This window comes from Salmo salar, chromosome 28, assembly GCF_965601325.2.
Source record: "Salmo salar chromosome 28, fSalSal1, whole genome shotgun sequence".
In the NCBI taxonomy this organism is placed as follows: Eukaryota; Metazoa; Chordata; class Actinopteri; order Salmoniformes; family Salmonidae; genus Salmo; species Salmo salar.
Window position 1 is genome coordinate 39,835,805 of NC_138318.1, and position 26,696 is coordinate 39,862,500.

Sequence of the window (26,696 nt, forward strand, 5' to 3'; positions counted from 1 at the left end):
AGGTAGCCTAGTGGTTAGAGACAGGTAGCCTAGTGGTTAGAGACAGGTAGACTAGTGGTTAGAGCAGGTAGCCTAGAAGTTAGAGACAGGTAGCCTAGTGTTTAGAGACAGGTAGCCTAGCGGTTAGAGACAGGTAGCCTAGCGGTTAGAGCAGGTAGCCTAGAGGTTAGAGACAGGTAGCCTAGTGGTTAGAGACAGGTAGACTAGTGGTTAGAAACAGGTAGCCTAGTGGTTAGAGCAGGTAGCCTAGTGGTTAGAGACAGGTAGCCTAGTGGTTAGAGACAGGTAGCCTAGTGGTTAGAGCAGGTAGCCTAGCAGTTAGAGACAGGTAGTCTAGCGGTTAGAGACAGGTAGTCTAGTGGTTAGAGACAGGTAGTCTAGTGGTTAGAGCAGGTAGCCTAGTGGTTAGAGCAGGTAGCCTAGAAGTTAGAGACAGGTAGCCTAGCGGTTAGAGCAGGTAGCCTAGCAGTTAGAGACAGGTAGTCTAGCGGTTAGGGACAGGTAGTCTAGTGGTTAGAGACAGGTAGTCTAGTGGTTAGAGCAGGTAGCCTAGTGGTTAGAAACAGGTAGCCTAGTGGTTACAGACAGGTAGCCTAGTGGTTAGAGACAGGTAGCCTAGTGGTTAGAGACAGGTAGCCTAGTGGTTAGAGCAGGTAGCCTAGAAGTTAGAGACAGGTAGCCTAGTGTTTAGAGACAGGTAGCCTAGCGGTTAGAGACAGGTAGCCTAGCGGTTAGAGCAGGTAGCCTAGAGGTTAGAGACAGGTAGCCTAGTGGTTAGAGACAGGTAGACTAGTGGTTAGAAACCGGTAGCCTAGTGGTTAGAGCAGGTAGCCTAGTGGTTAGAGCAGGTAGCCTAGAAGTTAGAGACAGGTAGCCTAGGGGTTAGAGCAGGTAGCCTAGCAGTTAGAGACAGGTAGTCTAGCGGTTAGAGACAGGTAGTCTAGTGGTTAGAGCAGGTAGCCTAGTGGTTAGAGCAGGTAGCCTAGTGGTTAGAAACAGGTAGCCTAGTGGTTACAGACAGGTAGCCTTGTGGTTAGAGCAGGTAGCCTAGTGGTTAGAGACAGATAGCCTAGTGGTTAGAGACAGGTAGCCTAGTGGTTAGAGCAGGTGGCCTAGTGGTTAGAGCAGGTAGCCTAGTGGTTAGAGACAGATAGCCTAGCGGTTAGAGACAGGTAGTCTAGTGGTTAGAGACAGGTAGTCTAGTGGTTAGAGCAGGTAGCCTAGTGGTTAGAGACAGGTAGCCTAGTGGTTACAGTCAGGTAGCCTAGTGGTTAGAGCAGGTAGTCTAGTGGTTAGAGACAGATAGCCTAGCGGTTAGAGCAGGTAGCCTAGCGGTTAGAGCAGGTAGCCTAGCGGTTAGAGCAGGTAGCCTAGTGGTTAGAGACAGGTAGCCTAGTGGTTAGAGCAGGTAGCCTAGTGGTTAGAGCAGGTAGCCTAGTGGTTAGAGACAGGTAGCCTAGTGGTTAGAGACAGGTAGCCTAGTGGTTAGAGACAGGTAGCCTAGTGGTTAGAGACAGGTAGACTAGTGGTTAGAGCAGGTAGCCTAGAAGTTAGAGACAGGTAGCCTAGTGTTTAGAGACAGGTAGCCTAGCGGTTAGAGACAGGTAGCCTAGCGGTTAGAGCAGGTAGCCTAGAGGTTAGAGACAGGTAGCCTAGAGGTTAGAGACAGGTAGCCTAGTGGTTAGAGACAGGTAGACTAGTGGTTAGAAACAGGTAGCCTAGTGGTTAGAGCAGGTAGCCTAGTGGTTAGAGACAGGTAGCCTAGTGGTTAGAGACAGGTAGCCTAGCAGTTAGAGACAGGTAGTCTAGCGGTTAGAGACAGGTAGTCTAGTGGTTAGAGACAGGTAGTCTAGTGGTTAGAGCAGGTAGCCTAGTGGTTAGAGCAGGTAGCCTAGAAGTTAGAGACAGGTAGCCTAGCGGTTAGAGCAGGTAGCCTAGCAGTTAGAGACAGGTAGTCTAGCGGTTAGGGACAGGTAGTCTAGTGGTTAGAGACAGGTAGTCTAGTGGTTAGAGCAGGTAGCCTAGTGGTTAGAAACAGGTAGCCTAGTGGTTACAGACAGGTAGCCTAGTGGTTAGAGACAGGTAGCCTAGTGGTTAGAGACAGGTAGCCTAGTGGTTAGAGACAGGTAGCCTAGAAGTTAGAGACAGGTAGCCTAGTGTTTAGAGACAGGTAGCCTAGCGGTTAGAGACAGGTAGCCTAGCGGTTAGAGCAGGTAGCCTAGAGGTTAGAGACAGGTAGCCTAGTGGTTAGAGACAGGTAGACTAGTGGTTAGAAACCGGTAGCCTAGTGGTTAGAGCAGGTAGCCTAGTGGTTAGAGCAGGTAGCCTAGAAGTTAGAGACAGGTAGCCTAGGGGTTAGAGCAGGTAGCCTAGCAGTTAGAGACAGGTAGTCTAGCGGTTAGAGACAGGTAGTCTAGTGGTTAGAGCAGGTAGCCTAGTGGTTAGAGCAGGTAGCCTAGTGGTTAGAAACAGGTAGCCTAGTGGTTACAGACAGGTAGCCTTGTGGTTAGAGCAGGTAGCCTAGTGGTTAGAGACAGATAGCCTAGTGGTTAGAGACAGGTAGCCTAGTGGTTAGAGCAGGTGGCCTAGTGGTTAGAGCAGGTAGCCTAGTGGTTAGAGACAGATAGCCTAGCGGTTAGAGACAGGTAGTCTAGTGGTTAGAGACAGGTAGTCTAGTGGTTAGAGCAGGTAGCCTAGTGGTTAGAGACAGGTAGCCTAGTGGTTACAGTCAGGTAGCCTAGTGGTTAGAGCAGGTAGTCTAGTGGTTAGAGACAGATAGCCTAGCGGTTAGAGCAGGTAGCCTAGCGGTTAGAGCAGGTAGCCTAGCGGTTAGAGGCAGGTAGCCTAGTGGTTAGAGCAGGTAGCCCAGTGGTTAGAGACAGGTAGCCCAGTGGTTAGAGGCAGGTAGTCTAGTGGTTAGAGGCAGGTAGCTCAGACATGGAAACAACCACACATTCACAGCCCATCTGTATGAAGGCAGGTAGCCTTTTGAGGAACAACGTAACTTGGCTGTAATCAGACAGAGGTATTAGTGGCTTGACAGTGAATGAGCTGAGAGAGAAAGGGTCAATGTCTGTAATCATATAGTCTACTGTACTGTGGCCAAGAGGTGAGCAGTAGGTGAGCAGTAGGTGAATCTCCCCAAAGAGTCCCCCTGTAACCTACCATTGACAAAGTACAGACCCAGTCTTCTACAGAGCTGCAACAGATCCCTTCCGTTGTTGATGATGGTGCTGTCACTGTTGTTTCTATGGGGGAGATGAAGACAGTTAGAAACAGTATGGCCTGTAATAAAGCTGTCCCCTCGTGTGCTCGTTAGATCAGGTAGTGTTCCTGTGCGCGCATTTGTATCTCCACAGACGAGCACATTTCCCTGGTCCTGGAAATGACACGTCTCTTCCTCAAGTCTGGGGAAGATCTCCTCTGAGTAATATGGGGATTCTAAGGGGGGATATATATTGCGCAAAGGAACACATCATTTTCTGTCAGTACAAGTCAATGTCAACCTTACACCATGTCTCCTGCAGAATGATGACGTCAACATCTTTAAGATTTTTGTTGAACTCCAGTGTTAAACTCTTCAGTCTGAAGGTTGATGAGTTTAGGCCCTGAATGTTCCACATGCTAACTGATAGGTTGATGAGTTTAGACCCTGAATGTTCCACATGCTAACTGATAGGTTGATGAGTTTAGACCCTGAATGTTCCACATGCTAACTGATAGGTTGATGAGTTTAGACCCTGAATGTTCCACATGCTAACTGATAGGTTGATGAGTTTAGACCCTGAATGTTCCACATGCTAACTGATAGGTTGATGAGTTTAGACCCTGAATGTTCCACATGCTAACTGATAGGTTGATGAGTTTAGACCCTGAATGTTCCACATGCTAACTGATAGGTTGATGACTTTAGACCCTGAATGTTCCACATGTATCTCTCTCTGCAGAATGTACCGCTTGCGGGCGTTGTCGGCCGCGGTTGTGGGGCTCGTGCAGTTGTCACGGCGTTACCATGGTGAGGCTGTAAGGGGTGGGACCAGTAGGAGGAGACTGATGCTTGCAGCTATGGTGGGTGTAACTGGGACCTCGGCCAACGCTGGACTGCTCTGGACCAGGTATGAACAACGCAGACACACACACACACACACACACACGCAGGTGTAGAGCGAAAATATATTTTTTATGGCAATTCTCACATAGAAACTTCATTGGGAGAAAGGATGCTTTGAAATGGAATTTATATTTTTATCACAAGCCGTTTTTTGAGAAGATGGCCCCTTTTGGACCTATACAGTCGTGGCCAAAAGTTTTGAGAATGACACAAATATTAATTTCCACAAAGTTTGCTGCTTCAGTGTCTTTAGATATTTTTGTCAGATGTTACTATGGAATTCTGAAGTATAATTACAAGCATTTCATAAGTGTCAAAGGCTTTTGACAATTACAGTACATGAAGTTGATGCAAAGAGTCAGTATTTGCAGTGTTGACCCTTCTTTTTCAAGAACTCTGCAATCCGCCCTGGCATGCTGTCAATTAACTTCTGGGCCACATCCTGACTGATGGCAGCCCATTCTTGCATAATCAATGCTTGGAGTTTGTCAGAATTTGTGGGTTTTTGTTTGTCCACCCGCCTCTTGAGGATTGACCACAAGTTCTCAATGGGATTAAGGTCTGGGGAGTTTCCTGGCCATGGACCCAAAATATCGATGTTTTGTTCCCCGAGCCACTTAGTTATCACTTTTGCCTTATGGCAAGGTGCTCCATCATGCTGGAAAAGGCATTGTTCATCACCAAACTGTTCCTGGATGGTTGGGAGAAGTTGCTCTCGGAGGATGTGTTGGTACCATTCTTTATTCATGGCTGTGTTCTTAGGCAAAATTGTGAGTGAGCCCACTCCCTTGGCTGAGAAGCAACCCCACACATGAATGGTCTCAGGATGCTTTACTGTTGGCATGACACAGGACTGATGGTAGCGCTCACCTTGTCTTCTCCGGACAAGCTTTTTTCCGGATGCCCCAAACAATCGGAAAGGGGATTCATTAGAGAAAATTACTTTACCCCAGTCCTCAGCAGTCCAATCCCTGTACCTTTTGCAGAATATCAGTCTGTACCTGATGTTTTTTCCTGGAGAGAAGTGGCTTCTTTGCTGCCTTTCTTAACACCAGGCCATCCTCCAAAAGTCTTCACCTCACTGTGCATGCAAATGCACTCACACCTGCCTGCTGCCATTCCTGAGCAAGCTCTGTACTGGTGGTGCCCCGATCCCGCAGCTGAATCAACTCTAGGAGACGGTCCTGGCACTTGCTGGACTTTTTTGGGCGCCCTGAAGCCTTCTTCACAACAATTGAACCGCTCTCCTTGAAGTTCTTGATGATCTGATTTAGGTACAATCTTACTGGCAGCAATATCCTTGCCTGTGAAGCCCTTTTTGTGCAAAGCAATGATGACGGCATGTGTTTCCTTGCAGGTAACCATATTTGACAGAGGAAGAGCAATGATTCCAATCACCACCCTCCTTTTGAAGCTTCCAGTCTGTTATTCGAACTCAATCAGCATGACGGAGTGATCTCCAGCCTTGTCCTCGTCAACACTCACACCTGTGTTAACGAGAGAATCACTGACATGATGTCAGCTGGTCCTTTTGTGGCAGGGCTGAAATGCAGTGGAAATGTTTTTTGGGGGATTCAGTTCATTTGCATGGCAAAGAGGGACTTTGCAATTCATCTGATCACTCTTCATAATATTCTGGAGTATATGCAAATTGCCATCATACAAACTGAGGCAGCAGACTTTGTGAAAATGTATATTTTTGTCATTCTCAAAACCTTTGGCCACGGCTGTACATGGTGCCTCCTGTCAGACCCTATGATGTGTAGAGTACATGATACATGATACATGATACATGATCTAGTTCGACTCCTCACAGTGTTCTAACATATGTTCTATTGCTACATTCTGTCTGGTGACATATGGCTGGTGACTGGTGGTGTGTGGCTGGTGGCGTGTGGCTGGTGGCTGGTGGCGTGTGGCTGGTTGCGTGTGGTTGGTGGCGTGTGGCTGGTGGCGTGTGGCTGGTGGCGTGTGGCTGGTGACGTGTGGCTGGTGGCGTGTGGCTGGTGGCGTGTGGCTGGTGGCGTGTGGCTGGTGGCGTGTGGCTGGTGGCTGGTGGCTGGTGGCGTGTGGCTGGTGGCGTGTGGCGTGTGGCTGGTGGCGTGTGGCTGGTGGCGTGTGGCTGGTGGCGTGTGGCTGGTGGAGAACGTGGTGATGAGGCTTGTGGAACCTTACGTTGGGAAGGGGGAGAAACGTCACCATAAACAAAAACATTTTCACTTCTCTGTCGTTGACGAACAAGTTGCTTGCAAATAAAACGAGCCTAGTCGGCCACCACGGGGGAAAAAAGCGAGACGGGAGCTCCCTCCCTCTGCGCAAAATAAGGCAACTGCACAGCCGTTGTACTTCGCAACTGTGCTGAAGACAACACTCACACTTTACCAATGCAAGGCAAGAAAGAACGTTTCTGTCATTAGCACCATGCATCGGACCGTTGCCGTTGCCGGGGACACAATAAAGAGAAACCTACAACCCAAGGTACTGTTGAAGTCGGAAGTTTACATACACCTTAGCCAAATAAATTTAAACAACTTTTTTCACAATTCCTGACATTTAATCCGAGTAAAAATTCCCTGTCTTAGGTCAGTGAGGATCACCACTTTATTTTAAGAATGTGAAATGTCAGAATAATAGCAGAGAGAATGAATTATTTCAGCTTTTATTTCTTTCATCACATTCCCAGTGGGTCAGAAGTTTACATACACTCAATTAGTGTTTGGTAGCATTGCCTTTAAATTGTTTAAATTGGGTCAAACGTTTTGGGTAGCCTTCCACAAGCTTCCCACAATAAGTTGGGTGAATTTTGTCCCATGCCTCCTGACAGAGCTGGTGTAACTGAGTCAGGTTTGTAGACCTCCTTGCTCACACATGCTTTTTCAATTCTGCCCACAAATGTTCTATAGGATTGAGGTCAGTGCTTTGTGATGGCCACTCCAATACCTTGACTTTGTTGTCCTTAAGGCATTTTGCCACAACTTTGGAAGTATGCTTGGGGTCATTGTCCATTTGGAAGACCCATTTGCGACCAAGCTTTAACTTCCTGACTGATGTCTTGAGATGTTGCTTCAATATATCCACATAATTTTCCTTTCTCATGATGCCATCTATTTTGTGAAGTGCACCAGTACCTCCTGCAGCAAAGCACCCCCACAACATGATGCTGCCACCCCCGTGCTTCATGTGCTGAGCAGCCTTTTCTGCTTATGTTGATATAGGACTCATTTTACTGTGGATATAGATACTTTTGTACCTGTTTCCTCCAGCATCTTCACAAAGTCCTTTGCTGTTGTTCTGGGATTGATTTGCACTTTTTGCACCAAAGTACGTTCATCTCTAGGAGACAGAACACGTCTCCTTCCTGAGCGGTATGCCGGCTGCGTGGTCCCATGGTGTTTATACTTGCGTACTATTGTTTGAATTTTTTTCCTGAGGTCTTGGCTGATTTCTTTTGATTTTCCCATGATGTCAAGCGAAGAGGCACTGAGTTTGAATGTAGGCCTTGAAATACATCCACAGGTACACCTTCAATTGACTCAAATGATGTCAATTAGCCTATCAGAAGCTTCAAAAGCCATGACATCATTTTCTGGAATTTTCCAAGCTGTTTAAAGGCACAGTCAACTTAGTGTATGTAAACTTCTGATCCACTGGAATTGTGATACAGTGAATTATAAGTGAAATAATCTGTCTGTAAACAATTGTTGGAAAAATTACTTCCGTCATGCTCAAAGTAGATGTCCTAACCGACTTGCCAGAACTATAGTTTGTTAACAAGACATTTGTGGAGTGGTTGAAACACTTAGGATGGAGTCATTAAAACTAGTTTATGTAAACTTCCGACTTCAACTGTATGTCAATATTACATAATATGCATCTCTGTATATAGATACCCTTCTGCAGTGCTTTATGCTCTTCTGTGTAAAACGTGTTGTTTTTTCACACAGACAGGTGAGGAGACTTTAGGCTAGCCTTTCACACAGACAGGTGAGGAGACTTTAGGCTAGCTAGCCTTTCACACAGACAGGTGAGGAGACTTTAGGCTAGCTAGCCTTTCAAACAGACAGGTGAGGAGACTTTAGGCTAGCTAGCCTTTCACACAGACAGGTGAGGAGACTTTAGGCTAGCCTTTCACACAGACAGGAGAGGAGACTTTAGGCTAGCCTTTCACACAGACAGGTGAGGGGACTTTAGGCTAGCCTTTCACACAGACAGGTGAGGAGACTTTAGGCTAGCCTTTCACACAGACAGGTGAGGAGACTTTAGGCTAGCCTTTCACACAGACAGGTGAGGGGACTTTAGGCTAGCCTTTCACACAGACAGGTGAGGAGACTTTAGGCTAGCCTTTCACACAGACAGGTGAGGAGACTTTAGGCTAGCCTTTCGCACAGACAGGTGAGGAGACTTTAGGCTAGCCTTTCACACAGACAGGTGAGGAGACTTTAGGCTAGCCTTTCACACAGACAGGTGAGGAGACTTTAGGCTAGCCTTTCACACAGACAGGTGAGGAGACTTTAGGCTGGCTAGCCTTTCACACAGACAGGTGAGGAGACTTTAGGCTAGCCTTTCACACAGACAGGTGAGGAGACTTTAGGCTAGCTAGCCTTTCACACAGACAGGTGAGGAGACTTTAGGCTAGCCTTTCACACAGACAGGTGAGGAGACTTTAGGCTAGCCTTTCACACAGACAGGTGAAGAGATTTAGGCTAGCCTTTCACACAGACAGGTGAGGAGACTTTAGGCTAGCCTTTCACACAGACAGGTGAGGAGACTTTAGGCTAGCCTTTCACACAGACAGGTGAGGAGACTTTAGGCTGGCTAGCCTTTCACACAGACAGGTGAAGAGACTTTAGGCTAGCCTTTCACACAGACAGGTGAGGAGACTTTAGGCTAGCCTTTCACACAGACAGGTGAGGAGACTTTAGGCTGGTCTTTCAGCTCATTCCAAGCTGCATTTCCTCTGCTTGATGTGTCTTTCTGGGACCTGTTAGAGGAGGAGATATGGTTAACTATGTTTAGTTAAGGTGTAGCCGCCATAGTTGCAGGCAGGGAGTTTCTCATGTTAAATATGTTTAGTTAAGGTGTAGCCACCATAGTTGCAGGCAGGGCGTTTCTCATGTTAAATATGTTTAGTTAAGGTGTAGCCGCCATAGTTGCAGGCAGGGAGTTTCTCATGTTAAATATGTCAGCAACCGCCCGATTATACAGTACCAGTCAAAAGTTTGGACACACCTACTCATTCATGGGTTTTTCTTTATTTGTACTATTTTTTACATTGTGGAATAATAGTGAAGACATCAAAACTATGAAATAACACATATGGAATCATGTAGTAACCAAAAAAGTGTTAAACAAATCAAAATATATTTTATATTCTTAAAGTAATGATGGACTGTTGTTTCTCTTTGCTTATTTGAGCTGTTCTTGCCATAATATGGACTTGGTCTTTTACCAAATAGGGCTATCTTCTGTAAACCATCCCTACCTTGTCACATCACAACTGATTGGCTCAAACACATTAAGAAGGAAAGAAATTCCACAAATTCACTTTTAACAAGGCACACCTGTTAATTGAAATGCATTCCAGGTGACTACCTCATGAAGCTTGTTGAGAGAATGAGAGAGAGAGTATGCAAAGCTGTCAAGGCAAAGGGTGGCTATTTGAAGAATCTCAAATATAAATTATATTTTGATTTGTTTAAAACCTCTTGAGGATATCCTAGGATAGGGGGCGCCAAAGCGCATTTTGAAAGAAATTCGTTCCCATTTTCAACGGCCTACTAATCAAACTCAGAAGCTAGGACATGCATATACTTATTATATATGGATAGAAAACACCCTAAAGTTTCTAAAACTGTTTGAATGGTGTCTGTGAGTATAACAGAACTCAAATGGCAGTCAAAACCCCGAGACCGATTGAACCAGGAAGTGGAATTCTGAATTGTGGATTCAACTTCACGTCATCGCCTAAAATTCACACCGTGAGATATCGTTTAGTGAGCACTTCCTATTGCTTCCACAAGATGTCGCCAGTCTTTACAAAGTGGTTTGAGCCTTAAACAGTCGAAACTCAGTGAATGAGACGCGTTGGAAATTGGTCACAGCGGGAGGGCCATCACCATTATGACGCCGGCGGCCATGTCTACCCCCACCTTTGGAAACGGTTTGAAACACAATGAAATCATCCCCCTCGAATCTTATTGGCTCTCTTGGTGTTACAGGCCCTGAAGATTTATGTTATACAACGTTTGACATGTTTGAACGAACCTAAATGTGGAAAAAAAAGTACTATTTCGAAACCACTGTGGCGCACAAGGCAGATTAGTTGGATATGCCCTTCGGACGCACTAACATCAGCAAGCTAATTGAACATAAACGATGGACTTTTTCGACCGAAAATACATCTGTTGTGGACCTGGGATTCCTGGAAGTGCTTTCTGATAAAGACAACTAAAGGTAATGGATTATTGACAATATTATACAACATTAGATGTGAAATGCGGTTGTTCCAAGATGGCGCCGAGCTGTATTTACTAGGTCAGTTTCTGAGTATCGCATCCCCTTTTATCGCTAAGTGTGATTACCCAGTAAAGTTATTTTTAAATCTGGTATGACAGGTGCCTTCAAGAGATATTCATCTATAAATCTTAGAATGACAATATTACATTTTAAACATGTTTTCGAATAGTAATTCAGTAAAATGTAGCCCTGTTTCCCTGGATGCATTTGACGGGAAAATAGTTAGTCAACTTCAGACGCCGATTTAAAAATGCTGTTTTCATATATAAATATGAACTTTATTGAACAAAAGAATGCATGCATTGTGTAACATGATGTCCTAGGTGTGTCATCTGATGAAGTTTGTAAAAGGTTAGTGCTGCATTTAGCTGTTTTTTGGTTATTTGTGATGCATGTGGTTGGTCGGAAAATGGCTATGTTGCTGCATTTTACGATGGACTCCTCTAACATAATCTAATGATTTGCTTTTCCTGTTAAACCTTTTTGAAATCGGACGACGTGGGTCGATTCAGGTGTATCTATAAAAAAAAAATAAAAAAAAATATAAAATTGTTTATTTTTTTTTAAATATTTTTTTTATGCTAATTGGCGATATGATTTTTCGCTGGATTTTGATCCCGCTGACGGGATGAGACGCTGAAGAGGTTTTAACACTTTTTAGGTTACTACATGATTCTATATGTGTTATTTCATAGTTTTGATGTCTTTACAATGTAGAAAATAGTAAAAATAATGAAAAACCCTTGAATGAGTCGGTGTGTCCAGACTGTTGAGTCGTACTGTATGTGATAAAGTGAAAATCTGAGGCCCTTACCCACAAATATGGAAAATGTTGTATACTGTCAGTTTTTTTACAGGCCTTTTTAGATAAACCTATGTCTGTGCTTATCATTTTTTACATTTTGGTAGGCTATTTGTTAGTCAACTTGTCTATAGTTAGATACATGCAGCTTCTTTTCTGTCGTTACTTGTTGCCCTAGAATGCTACATAAACCCTGCTACATTCACCAGAATGTCATAAATCAATGGAATAAATGATTCAATGTAGTTGACATTGTTCAAGTTTTCATCTCTGCTTCTCTCACACAGCAAATATGTTTAGGGACCGGGTAGAAAATTCAACATTTCCAAATGACTTCATTTCGACCAGTTTTAAGGAAATGTAAAAAAACTTTGAAAACTACCCGACATGTTTCCGATAAGATTTCAATTAGACTTGGATTAATATTTGATGTGGTTGAAATACTATCAGATTTTATGATGCTGATAAAGATGGCACCTTTACAGACGGTCCCTAACTGTGGTAGAAATACTGTCCGATTTTATGACGCTGATAAAGATGGCACCTTTACAGACTCGTACATAAGTTCTCTCAAGATGCTGAAAGACAAAAATCATATTTCTCCACTCCTGTTCCCGAGTCCAAATGTACACATTTTATAATTTGTATAATTTGATTACAAGAAATTCTTAATTCTGCAGGAGCGTCACGTCCTGACCATAGTAAGTTGTAGGTCTGGGCGTGACAGGGGGTGTTTGTCCGGTTTTGTATTTCTATGTTTAGTTTCTAGTTTTGTATTTCTAGGTTAGTTTTTGTTTGGCATGACCTCCAATTAGAAGAGGCAGCCGGTTGTCGTTGTCTCTAATTGGAGGCCATATTTAAGTTGATGTTTGTCCCACTGGTGTTTTGTGGGTGATTCATTTTGTGAATAGTGTATGCCTGCTCGGCGTCACGGCTTTCTTGTTTTTGTATTTCAAGTTTATTGTTTATTTCATTAGTTTCACGATTGAATAAAAGATGTGGAACTACGATCACGCTGCGTATTGGTCCAATCCTTCTGAAAGCCCTGACAAGGAGTTAATATTGAATTAGTCCATGTGAGAGGTTATAGACCTACAGTCAGTGTCCAGATTTCATTTAGTATTCCATTTAACCCATCTGAACAGTACACTTCCCTAGACGTGCCATTTTCAAGTCCCCGTCTTGTGACTGTCAAATTTCTCCACTCCTGTTCCCGAGTAAAAATGTAGCCTACATTTGGTGTATAATTTTACTGGGAAAAAAATGCTAAAGTCAGTGTCCAGATTTCAGTTTCCATTTAACCCATCTGAACAGTAGGCAACAGTTCCCTTAACTTGCCATAGGCCTATTTAAAGTCCCTGTCTTTGTGACTGTCAAATATTTATAGCACCTCACAATCATCACTCATAACATAGCGGCACTGCTATCATCCTCTTCTACATCTTCACCAAACCATTCCCTAACACTACACTACTGTTCTGGCCTTCCCTTCTATTGATTTTCAACTCTCCATTTTGCAGCTTTTCTCTTATTGAATTATATTCCCGACATTGTTCCTTTTTTGCCTCAGTGGATCGACATTGACTTTTTATGGACAATTTCACAAAAGCAATTGTCGTGTATTTGGCAAGCGTAGTTTGGCCCTAAAACTTGAATTGCGCAATAATTATACATTCATGGATGTTTAATGCATTGCATTCTCTTTAATGATCCCTTCATTCAACCCAGGCCAAGTTAACTACTACTATTACTGTTAACACAACCCAGGCCAAGCTAATTACTGTTAACACAAACCAGGCCAAGTTAATTACTGTTAACACAAACCAGGCCAAGTTAACTACTGTTAACACAAACCAGGCCAAGTTAACTACTGTTAACACATCCCAGGCCAAGTTAATTACTGTTAACACAACCCAGGCCAAGTTAATTACTGTTAACACAACCCAGGCCAAGTTAACTACTACTATTACTGTTAACACAACCCAGGCCAAGTTAATTACTGTTAACACATCTTCTTTCACATACTCTCTCTTTACAAATACATCTCTTTCTCTCTCTATCTGTCGCTCTCTCTCTCGCTCTGTCTCTCTCTCTCTCTCTCGCTCTCTCTCTATCTGTCGCTCTCTCTCTCCCACTCTTTCTCTCTCTATCTGTCGCTCTCTCTCTCTCTCTCTCTCTCGCTCTGTCTCTCTCTCTCTCGCGCTCTCTCTATCTGTCGCTCTCTCTCCCTCTCTCTCTGTCGCTCTCTCTCTCTCGCTCTGTCTCTCCCTCAATTCAATTGAATTCAAAGGTCTTTATTGGCATGGAAAACATACAGTGCATTCGGGAAGTATTCAGACCCCTTGACTTTTTCCACATTTTGTTACGTTACAGCCTTATTCTATAATTGATACAATATTTTTTTCCCCTCATCAATCTACACACAATATCCCATAATGACAAAGCAAAAACAGGTTTGTATTTTATTTTTTGGCAAAGAAAAATAAAAGAATAATAGTAATTAGATATCACATTTACATAAGTATTCAGACCCTTTACTCAGTACTTTGTTGAAGCACCTTTGGCAGCGATTACAGCCTTGAGTCGTCTTGGGTATGACGCTACAAGCTTGGCACACCTGTATTTGGGGAGTTTCTCCCATTCTTCTCTGCAGATCCTCTCAAGCTCTGTCAGGTTGGATGGGGAGCGTCGCTGCACAGCTATTTTCAGGTCTCTCCTGAGATGTTCAATTGGGTTCAAGTCCGGGCTCTGGCTGGGCCACTCAAGGACATTCAGAGACTTGTCCCGAAGCCACTCCTGCATTGTCTTGTCTGTGTGCTTAGGGTCGTTGTTCTGTTGGAAGGTGAATCTTCACCCCAGTCTGAGGTCCTGAGCGCTCTGGAGCAGGTTTTCATCAAGGATCTCTCTGTACTTTGCTCTGTTCATCTTTCCCTCGGTCCTGACTAGTCTCCCAGTCCCTGCCGCTGAAAAACATCCCACAGCCTGATGCTGCCACCACCATGCTTCACCGTAGGGATGGTGCCAGGTTTCCTCCAGACGTGACGCTTGGCATTCAGGCCAAAGAGTTTAATCTTGGTTTCGTCAGACCAGAGAATCTTGTTTCTCATGATCTGAGAGTCTTTAGGTGCCTTTTGGCAAAATCCAAGCAGGCTGTCATGTGCCTTTTACTGAGGAGTGGCTTCTGTCTGGCCACTATCATAAAGGCCTGATTGGTGGAGTGCTGCGGAGATGGTTGTCCTTCTGGAAGGTTCTCCCATCTCCACAGAGGAACTCTAAAGCTCTGTCAGAGTGACCATCTGGTTCTTGGTCACCGCCCTTCTCCCCTGATTGCTCAGTTTGGCCGGGTGGACAGCTCTAGGAAGAGTCTTGGTGGTTCTAAACTTCTTCCATTTAAGAATGATGGAGGCCACTGTGTTCCTGGGGACCTTCAATGCTGCAGAAATGTTTTAATACCCTTCCCCAGATCTGTGCCAACAGAATCCTGTCTTGGAGCTCTATGGACAATTCCTTTGACCTCATGGCTTGGTTTTTGGTCTGACACGCACAGTCAACCATGTGCCTTTCAAAATCATGTCCAATCAATTAAATTTACCACAGGTGGACTACAAGTTGTAGAAACATCTCAAGAATGATTAATGGAAACAGGATGCACCTGAGCTCAATTTCGAGTCTCCTAGCAAAGGGACTGAATACTAACTGTATGTAGGTAAGGTATTTCTGTTTGAGTTTTTTTATACATTTGCAACAAAAAAAATACATCCGTTTTTGCTTTGTCATTATAGGGTATTGTGTGTAGATTAATGAGATAAAAAAAATATATATATAATTAAAATCTATTTTAGAATAAAGCAGTAACATAACAACATATGGAAAAATCAAGGGGTCTGAATACTTTCCGAATGCACTGTATGTTTGCATTGCCAAAGCAAGTGAAATTGATAATAAAAATGAACAGTAAACATTACACTCGCAAAAGTTCCAAGAGAATAAAGACATTACAAATGTTATATTATGTCTATATACAGTGTTGTAACGATGTGCAAATAGTTAAAGTACAAAAGGAAAAATAAATAAACATAAATATGGGTTGTACATACAATGGTGTTTGTTCTTCACTGGTTGCCCTTTTCTTGTTGCAACAGGTCACAAATCTTGCTGCTGTGATGGCACACTGTGGTATTTCACCCAGTAGATATGGGAGTTTATGAAAATGGGATTTGTTTTCGAATTCTTTGTGTATCTGTGTAACCTGAGTGAAATATGTGTCTCTAATATGGTCATACATTGGGCAGGAGGTTAGGAAGTGCAGCTCAGTTTCCACCTCATTTAGCCTGTCTTCTCAATAGCAAGGCTATGCTCACTGAGTCTGTACATAGTCAAAAGCTTTCCTTAAGTTTGGGTCAGTCACACTGGTCAGGTATTCTGCCACTGTGTACTCTCTGTTTAGGGCCAAATATCATTCTAGTTTGCTCTGTTATTTTTGTTAATTCTTTCCAATGTGTCAAGTAATTATCTTTTTGTTTTCTCATGATTTGGTTGGGTCTACACTACCGGTCCAAAGTTTTAGAACACCTACTCATTCAAGGGCTTTTCTTTATTTTTACTATTTTCTACATTGTAGAATAATAGTGAATACATCAAAACTATGAAATAACACATATGGAATCATGTAGTAACCAAAAAAGTGTTAAACAAATCAAAAAATATTTTATATTTGAGATTCTTCAAATAACCACTCTTTGCCTTGATGACAGCTTTGCACGCTCTTGGCATTCTCTCAACCAGCTTCACCTGGAATGCTTTTCCAACAGTCTTGAAGGAGTTCCCACATATACTGAGTACTTGTTGGCTGCATTTCCTTCACTCTGCGGTCCGACACATCCCAAACCATCTCAATTTGGTTGAGGTCTGGTGATTGTGGAGGCCAAGTCATCTGATTCAGCACTCCATCACTTTCCTTCTTGGTCAAATAGCCCTTACACAGCCTGGAGGTGTGTTGGGTCATTGTCCTGTTGAAAAACAAATGACAGTCCCACTAAGCCCAAACCAGATGGGATGGCGTATCGCTGCAGAATGCTGTGGTAGCCATGCTGGTTAAGTGTGCCTTGAATTCTAAATAAATCACTGACAGTGTCACCGGCAAAGCACCCCCACACCATAACACCTCCTCCACCATGCTTCATGGTGGGAACCACACATGTGGAGATCATCCGTTCACCTACTCTGTGTCTCACAAAGACATGGCGGTTGGAACCAAAAATCTCCCATTTTGACTCCAGACCAAAGGACATATTTCCACCGGTCGTGTGTCTTGGCCCAAGCAAGTCTCTTCTTCTTGTTAGTGTCCTTTAGTAGTGGTTTCTTTGCAGCAATTCGACCATGAAGGTCTGATTCACACAGTCTCCTCTGAACAGTTGATGTTGAGATGTGTCTGTTACTTGAACTCTGTGAAGCATTTATTTGTGCTGCAATCTGAGGTGCAGTTAACTCTAATGAACTTATCCTCTGCAGCAGAGGTAACTCTGGGTCTTCCTTTCCTGTGGCCTGTTTCATCATAGCGTTTGATGGTTTTTGCGACTGCACTTGAAGAACCTTTCAAAGTTCTTGAAATGTTCCATATTGACTGATCTTCATGTCTTAAAGTAATGATGGACTGTCATTTCTCTTTGCTTATTTGAGCTGTTCTTGCCATAATATGGACTTGGTCTTTTACCAAATAGGGCTATCTTCTGTATACAACCCCTACCTTGAAGAAAATAGTACAAATAAAGAAAAACCCTTGAATGAGTAGGTGTTCTAAAACTTTTGACCGGTAGTGTAATTGTGTTGTTGTCCTGGGGCTCTTTGGGGTCTGTTTGTGTTTGTGAACAGAGCCCCAGGACCAGCTTGCTTAGGGGACTCTGTGGGGTCTGTTTGTGTTTGTGAACAGAGCCCCAGGACCAGCTTGCTTAGGGGACTCTTCTCCAGGCTAATCTCTCTGTAGTTGATGGCTTTGTTATGGAAGGTTTGGGAATTGCTTTCTTTTAAGGAATCTCTCTATCCCTCTCTCTCTTTTCCACTCTCTTTTATTCTCCCACTCTTTCCTCTTTCTCGCTCTTAGTCAAACACAGACCCATTGTCATACTGACCTTGTGCATTCTGGGATATTTGGCAAAACCGGCACTGAACACAAGGAAAGCTATTTTCAAAGCCTCTGTATTCCGAAGGTCAGCAATGCTAACAAGTAAATTTTAAAATCCCATAGAGAACGCTAAGACTGTGTTAACTAGCGCATTGCAAACATTTTATACAGTCTCTGACCTAAAAAAAAATGTCAGGACAGACATCCTGTAAATAGCTCATAAAGTTATACAAGTAACTCAAAAATGCTACTTACAGATTGCTGCATGTTTACAAAACAAATATTAAACAGCAAGGCTCTTGATCCAGGAAGGGGATTCCCTGCTGTTACCAAGCAAAGCTTGAATTTGGAAGAAGCTAACCACTAAGCTAGATAGCTAACTATAGCTACTAAATTAGCAAACCAAATGCAAAACTGCAGATCAAATAAATAACCCTCAATCCTTACATCCACATTTACAGTAGCTGAAGTGCTGTTTTATATGCTGGATCAGGAAATCAGAGAAACTAACAATGAGTAGTTTGTAGAGTTATAAACTCATCAAAAAAAAAGAAATGTCACTTTTTCAGGACCTTGTCTTTCAAAGATAATTCATAAAAATCCAAATAACTTCACAGATCTTCACGCACAATACCTCCATCAGTGCTCAGACTGTCCGCAATAGGCTGAGAGAGGCTGGACTGAGGGCTTGTAGGCCTGTTGTAAGGCAGGTCCTCACCAGACATCACTGGCAACAACGTCGCCTATGGGCACAAACCCACTGTCGTTTGACCAGACAGGACTGGCAAAAAGTGCTCTTCACTGATGAGTCGCGGTTTTGTCTCACCAGGGGCGATGGTTGGATTTGCGTTTATCGTCGAAGGAATGAGCGTTACACCGAGGCCTGTACTCTGGAGCGGGATCGATTTGGAGGTGGAGGGTCCGTCATGGTCTGGGGCGATGTGTCACAGCATCATCGGACTGAGCTTGTTGTCATTGCTTGTTGTCATCTAAACGCTGTGGGTTACAGGGAAGACATCCTCCTCCCTCATGTGGTACCCTTCCTGCAGGCTCATCCTGACATGACCCTCCAGCATGACAATGCCACCAGCAATACTGCTCGTTCTGTGTGTGATTTCCTGCAAGATAGGGATGTCAGCCTTCTGCCATGGCCAGCGAAGAGCCCGGATCTCAATCCAATTGAGCACATCTGGGACCTGTTGGATCGGAGGGTGAGGTCTAGGGCCATTCCCCACAGATATGTCCGGGATCTTGCAGGTGCCTTGGTGGAAGAGTAGGGTAACATCTCACAGCAAGAACTGGCAAATCTGGTGCAGTCCATGAGGAGGAGATGTTACTTTTGACTGTTACTTTTGATTTTGACCCCCCCTTTGTTCAGGGACACATTATTCCATTTCTGTTAGTCACATGTCTGTGGAACTTGTTCAGTTTATGTCTCAGTTGTTGAATCTTGTTATGTTCATACAAACATTTACTCATGTTAAGTTTGCTGAAAATAAATGCAGTTGACAGTGAGAGGACGTTTCTTTTTTTTGCTGAGTTTATAATGATTTACCTCCCACCCACAGGGCATGAACATCTCACCACCGCTACTATACTCCCTAAGGTCTTAATCAGTATCCACAATGTCTCACAGTAGGTTCTACGATCAGTTTTGCTTTCTAAATCTTAATGGAAAAGATTTCATAAACCACCTCCATTCAGTCTCCATTCACCTCCATCATTTTTGAAATTTTTATTTTATTTTTTACATTGGATAAAAGTAGAGACTCAGAGATACAAAATGGTATGTCATACACTACAGTTGAGGAACAATGGGAAAGTAATTCTGCTTTGAAAGTTAATTAACTTGTAACCCCATTTTTGAGAAAATGGCCTTTGAATGTTTAGATACACCTACTGGAGAGCTCTTCTTTGTCTACACCACATTCAGCATCGTTCACACACTCTTAAGCCTTAGCCCCACCCATCTCTTTAAGGATTCACATTTGAGGCCATGTGCTAAACAGAGTGAGTGTAGTAAACAACCAAAGATTTCAAGACTTTAAGTGGTGAAAGTAGTAGCAAAAAGTAGTCCACTATGCAAGTAATCATTTGCCTGTACCGTTTACACCTTCTGTATCCTGTGCATGTGACAAATAAACTTTAATTTTTATGTATATATAGTGTGTGTTTACCAGAGACTGTAATGTGAAGAACAACATGAACCAAAGTCAGATTAGGATATAAAGGACTAGACAAAGTGTATTTTTAGGAGTCTTTTGTTTAGACATGTAGGTAACTAGCTTGTTAAACAATGAACCATAATCCCAACCCATACTACTAGCATTACAAACTGATTGTCATAGCTAGCCACCATGCATTAATCTGCAGGTAGCTAAAGCTAACCAACTAGGTTCAATGTTAGCTAGCAACATTTTATGCGCTATATCTATAACTAGCAATGCAAATTGATTTCTGAAACACAAATAATATTACTACACAGATCATACACTTAACGTTAGCTAGCTAACAGTACACTTTAACTTGCAATGAAAATGACTTTTTGACAAATTTAGAAACGTATGATATCTGAAAATGTAGCTAGACTCTTACCCGTTTACATGGATGAACGCTTCTCCCTCTCTGTCATGGAGGCCATGGTTACCCTTAGTTTGAAGATGTAATCCGGAGAGAGGTGTTTTATACAACAGCCTTCGGTGTTCTCCAGGGCCTAAAATTTACTTTTTGGTCCACAAGACACACAAAATCTACCAGCCACTTACATTTTCTACCAGACAAAATATGTTTTCGCCATAATGACAACAAAAAAAACTACTAAAAACAAATGGATGACCATGCTTCATAATGTTTTCTAAAACAAGAAATGTATTAGTCAGAAGAAATGTGGTATATTACACATTTTCATTTCATTATTTGTGACCTGAGACAAAATGTTCAGCTGCCTCTTTAAGGGTGGGAGGTTACTGTGGTAAACGGGGCCACTCGAGTCCTGTCACGTGTGTCTGTGTGTGAGATCTGACTCTTCGCTATCAGCTGAAGCAGCAGACTCAAACTAACGTTGGGAAAAAAAAACAAGCTTGTGAACAAAACATAGCGAAATATAGCCAAGAAACATAAGGACAAAGTCTCACTTTGTAGACTTTTTAGTTAATTAGACCAACAGCTTTTATGGCTGTGCACCTCCACGAATGAATCTATCAGCAAGTGAAAGATGTTAAATAGAGACTCAATCTATGCTTTTAATTATAGTCACTAATCTACCACTGAGGCGATTAAAATTCTCTTTTTATCAAAGCTAGAATCCTTAGTTGCTACATTTCATTTTTGGATTTATAAATTAACGATGTATACCCATTTAATTATTGACTAATATAGCTTATAAATTCCTTTTTTTATAAATGCATTATGAGCTTAGTACAACCGTCGTCCCCCATCAGAACCACAAAATATACCGCTCAAAAAAATAAAGGGAACACTTAAACAACACATCCTAGATCTGAATGAAAGAAATAATCTTATTAAATACGTTTTTCTTTACATAGTTGAATGTGCTGACAACAAAATAACACAAAAATAATCAATGGAAATCCAATTTATCAACCCATGGAGGTCTGGATTTGGAGTCACACTCAAAATTAAAGTGGAAAACCACTCTACAGGCTGATCCAACTTTGATGTAATGTCCTTAAAACAAGTCAAAATGAGGCTCAGTAGTGTGTGTGGCCTCCACGTGCCTGTATGACCTCCCTACAATGCCTGGGCATGCTCCTGATGAGGTGGCGGATGGTCTCCTGAGGGATCTCCTCCCAGACCTGGACTAAAGCATCCATCAACTCCTGGACAGTCTGTGGTGCAACGTGGCGTTGGTGGATGGAGCGAGACATGATGTCCCAGATGTGCTCAATTGGATTCAGGTCTGGGGAACGGGCGGGCCAGTCCATAGCATCAATGCCTTCCTCTTGCAGGAACTGCTGACACACTCCAGCCACATGAGGTCTAGCATTGTCTTGCATTAGGAGGAACCCAGGGCCAACCGCACCAGCATATGGTCTCACAAGGGGTCTGAGGATCTCATCTCGGTACCTAATGGCAGTCAGGCTACCTCTGGCGAGCCCATGGAGGGCTGTGCGGCCCCCCAAAGAAATGCCACCCCACACCATGACTGACCCACCTCCAAACCGGTCATGCTGGAGGATGTTGCAGGCAGCAGAACGTTCTCCACGGCATCTCCAGACTCTGTCATGTCTGTCACGTGCTCAGTGTGAACCTGCTTTCATCTGTGAAGAGCACAGGGCGCCAGTGGCGAATTTGCCAATGTTGGTGTTCTCTGGCAAATGCCAAACGTCCTGCACGGTGTTGGGCTGTAAGCACAACCCCTACCTGTGGACGTCGGGCCCTCATACCACCCTCATGGAGTCTGTTTCTGACCGTTTGAGCAGACACATGCACATTTGTGGTCTGCTGGAGGTCATTTTGCAGGGCTCTGGCAGTGCTTCTCCTGCTCCTCCTTGCACAAAGGCGGAGGTAGCGGTCCTGCTGCTGGGTTGTTGCCCTCCTACGGACTCCTCCACGTCTCCTGATGTACTGGCCTGTCTCCTGGTAGCGCCTCCATGCTCTGGACACTACGCTGACAGACACAGCAAACCTTCTATCCACAGTTCGCATTGATGTGCCATCCTGGATGAGCTGCACTACCTGAGCCACTTGTGTGGGTTGTAGACTCCGTCTCATGCTACCACTAGAGTGAAAAAGTGACCAAAACATCAGCCAGGAAGCATAGGAACTGAGAAGTGGTCTGTGGTCCCCACCTGCAGAACCACTCCTTTATTCGGGGTGTCTTGCTAATTGCCTATTATTTCCACCTGTTGTCTATTCCATTTGCACAACAGCATGTGAAATGTATTGTCAATCAGTGTTGCTTCCTAAGTGGACAGTTTGATTTCACAGAAGTGTGATTGACTTGGAGTTACATTGTGTTGTTTAAGTGTTCCCTTTATTTTTTTTGAGCAGTGTATAAGATGGTTTTACTCCAATGTTTGTAAACAATGTAAACGTAAACAAACACTGTGTCGCATCAAAACATAATTAAAACTATAATTTTCATGTAATCGATGGTAAGTCCTTGCATCCATAGAATTTGATAATGGATACATTTCTCCAGGCCCATCCCTCAGCTTTTTACCAAAACAGGGACTGGGTGTCTGCTTGTTGTTTCAAATAAGGATTATAGCTATAATTTAAAAAAAAAGGTTTTTTTTTTTTTTTTTTTTGCTGCTGGAAGGTCTTTAATCATTAATGCTTTTGAATTTACTCTGTTAATAACACGTTTTTTAATGCAGTAAAAAAAATTCGCCACCACATTGTTTAAATCTCCTTGTTGTCTGTGTAACCCAGAGCCTACGCAGACGCCGAGCCGTCTGTCAAGCACAGCCAGCGTCCCCGAGGAGAAAGAGGAGTTTGTGAAAGCGGCCGAGTCGGAGAGTTTTGTGGAGGCCAGTGGCGGAGAGGAGGGTGAGGAAGGCGGAGGGGACGGGAAGAAGAAGAAACAGCGATCAGGATTTCGTGACCGCAAGGTAATCAATAAAACGTAAAACTATAAAAACTACTTGCAGCCATTCAATCAGTCCACACACGTACGCATATATACAACACACACACACACACATATGTTATTGAATTGATGGAACGGCTGTTGAGTAATTTAAAATCAATATCCATCCAGCGATTAGTCTATATTCTATCTGAGAGGAATTGATCATTCCAGACATCCCGCGGAGTAAATCAACACTGACATCTCCAGTCGTTAAAAATGTCAGGATGCTGTCTAAAATGGCACACTACTTTCTAAGGGCTCTGTTCATAAGTAGTGCACTATATAGTGACTAGGGTGCCATTTTGGGCGTAGTCAGGTTGTACTGCAGTGCTGTCTTAGGCTGAATCTCAAGCCAAATACTTGGCCCTTGAGCACCTTATGGAGTGGTGACTTGCTGATGTGTTACATAGTGATTAAGATTTTTTAAGACTTAATTAAGACTATTTTCAAACCCCACTGGCTTCGTAATGCCATAGAGAATGCTAACGAGCGCACTAAGAACATTTTATACAGTCTGACCTAAACTATTTGTAGGATAGACATCCTAGCTCATAAAGTTATACAAGTAGCAAAAAAATGCTACTCACAGATTGCTGCATGTTTACATAACAAAATATTAAACAGCAAGGCTCTTGATCCAGGAAGGGGATTCCCTGCTGTTACCAAGCAAAGCTTGAATTTGGAAGAAGCTAACCACTAACTAAGCTAGATAGCTAACTATAGCTACTAAATTAGCAAACCAAATGCACAACTGCAGAGCATTTGTGACTCGTTTCAGGATACTAGGCGTGTGTCGCACTACTTCGCAGGAGCACCATTTTGAACGTAAACATTTATTTTTCTTCCAGAAGATAAACTTTCATAATAACAAATTTGTCCGGAACCTTCCCACTAAGCCATGATTGGCTGAGATAATGGATTGGGCTGGACAATGCCGGGAGATGAGTTCTGATTGAGGTCTGCCATGTAGCATGCTTCTGTCTATAACGTGAGCTGTTCAGTATGTGTTGACAGTCCTTTTTACCATGCCGTTTTTTGAAAGATATAAATATGTAACGTTAGTCATCGACAACTCCAAAAGTTTTGCTACTTTTCTCAACAACATCGATGCCCTGAATGTAGCAGGCGCTATCGACAGATCAGTTGTGAAAAAGTGTGAGTGATGGGCTACTTTCAGCACACGCCACGGTCAGCGTGAACCAGAGTGTCTTTGACACAACGCTGATCAAACAAGATGTAGCTACAAACAAAACAGAGTTAAATGGTTCCAGTCTGTGTGAAGCGTTCCTCCATGTTTACCGGTAAGAGTCTAGCTACATTTTACAGATATACGTTTCTAATTTGGTCAAAGTCATTTTAATTGCAAGTTAAAGCATACTGTTAGTTAGCTAGCAAACGTTACGTGTATGATCTGTGTAGTAATATTATTTGAATCAGAAATCCATTTGCATTGCTAGTTATAGCCTAATGTTAGCTAGCTAACATTGAACCAAGTTGGTTAGCTTTAGCTATACCTGCAGATTCATACTACAGCTATGACAATCAGTTTGTATTGGTAGTAGTATGAGTTGGGGTTATGCTGGTTCATTGTTTAGCTAGATACCTAGCTACCTGGCTAGCTACATGTCTAAACGAAAGACTCCACTTTGGACAGTTTATTACATCAAAATAGCTAGGTGTGTCTGGGGGTGATTATGGCCATCTATTGTATTTCATGAACATGTGTACATGTGTACATGTCTAGACAATAGTGACCCATCCACCTAGCTAGATGTGGCTGATGGTTCTAGCATTTCTTTCACACGACCCATCAATTTAGTGTCGGGTATGCGTCATCTATTTTTTATCTGAACACTTTCTGTTTTTTAGATATTGCTACTATGCAACTATCACTGTACACCTTCTGTGTCCTGTGCATGTGACAAACACATGGTATTTGCTACTACTTTTACCACTTAAAGTCTTGAAATCTTTGGTTGTTTACTACACTCACTCTGTTTAGCACATGGCCTCACATGTGAATTCTTAAAGAGATGGGTGGGTCTAAGGCTTAAGAGCGTGTGAACGATGCTGAATGTGGTGGAGACAAAGAAGAGCTCTCCAGTAGGTACAAAAACATTCAAAGGCCATTTTCTCAAAAGTGGAGTTACACGTTTATCTACTTTCAAAGCAGAATTACTTTCCCCATTGTTCCTCAACTGTAGTGTATGATATACCATTTTTCAAGTTCTGAGTCTCTACTTTTATCCAATGTAAAAAAACAAACACACAATTTCAAATTGTGTTGCTACATAAGCCCGAACATTTATCATATTTTAGACAGTTAACTTAATAATGATATGATATGTAGCTGGCAAACATTTAGTTGTGAATTCCCTGCTGTAATTAGATCACCTGGCGCCTGCTGCACAACAGTGAGTAACTCCCAGGGCTCTGATCTCTCATCGTTGTGTGCTTGTAAACAAACACCACGTGACTAGGGACTACCGGTACAATTCATATTGTGAAAAAATTGTGACAGGTGAATTGAAGAACACAATCTTATTCATCTCCTAACACATTGCACAAGTTGACTGCAGATATTTACCTTAAAAAAGTAGGACAAAGTATTCAAATGAAACATCAATGAAATAGTTTCAACAGTATTGACTGTATTGAAAAATGATCCCATGGCTTTTTCCAAATACCCCGGTATAGGGTATACTGCCCAAGGCTAGGTTCTTCCCATCTAAACATGAAACCAAATACCCCGGTATAGGGTATACTGCCCAAGGCTAGGTTCTTCCCATCTAAACATGAAACCAAATGCCCCGGTATAGGGTATACTGCCCAAGGCTAGGTTCTTCCCATCTAAACATGAAACCAAATACCCCGGTATAGGGTATACTGCCCAAGCCTAGGTTCTTCCCATCTAAACATGAAACCAAATACCCCGGTATAGGGTATACTGCCCAAGCCTAGGTTCTTCCCATCTAAACATGAAACCAAATACCCCGGTATAGGGTATACTGCCCAAACCTAGGTTCTTCCCATCTAAACATGAAACCAAATACCCCGGTATAGGGTATACTGCCCAAGGCTAGGTTCTTCCCATCTAAACATGAAACCAAATACCCCGGTATAGGGTATACTGCCCAAGCCTAGGTTCTTCCCATCTAAACATGAAACCAAATACCCCGGTATAGGGTATACTGCCCAAACCTAGGTTCTTCCCATCTAAACATGAAACCAAATACCCCGGTATAGGGTATACTGCCCAAGCCTAGGTTCTTCCCATCTAAACATGAAACCAAATACCCCGGTATAGGGTATACTGCCCAAACCTAGGTTCTTCCCATCTAAACATGAAACCAAATACCCCGGTATAGGGTATACTGCCCAAACCTAGGTTCTTCCCATCTAAACATGAAACCAAATACCCCGGTATAGGGTATACTGCCCAAGCCTAGGTTCTTCCCATCTAAACATGAAACCAAATACCCCGGTATAGGGTATACTGCCCAAACCTAGGTTCTTCCCATCTAAACATGAAACCAAATGCCCCGGTATA

General features: G+C 43.0%; 1 protein-coding gene across 1 annotated transcript in view; it reads left to right on the forward strand.

The window, feature by feature from the left end:
- The window catches only part of LOC106594561 (calcium uptake protein 1, mitochondrial), a 164,384-nt gene that overhangs the window by 16,789 nt on the left and 120,899 nt on the right, over nucleotides 1-26,696 (forward strand). The window contains 3 exon segments of the mRNA XM_082970386.1: nucleotides 3,948-4,115; nucleotides 22,948-23,001; nucleotides 23,003-23,126. Of these exon segments, the coding sequence (XP_082826512.1) occupies nucleotides 3,949-4,115; nucleotides 22,948-23,001; nucleotides 23,003-23,126 (345 nt within the window). The 5' untranslated portion in view covers nucleotide 3,948.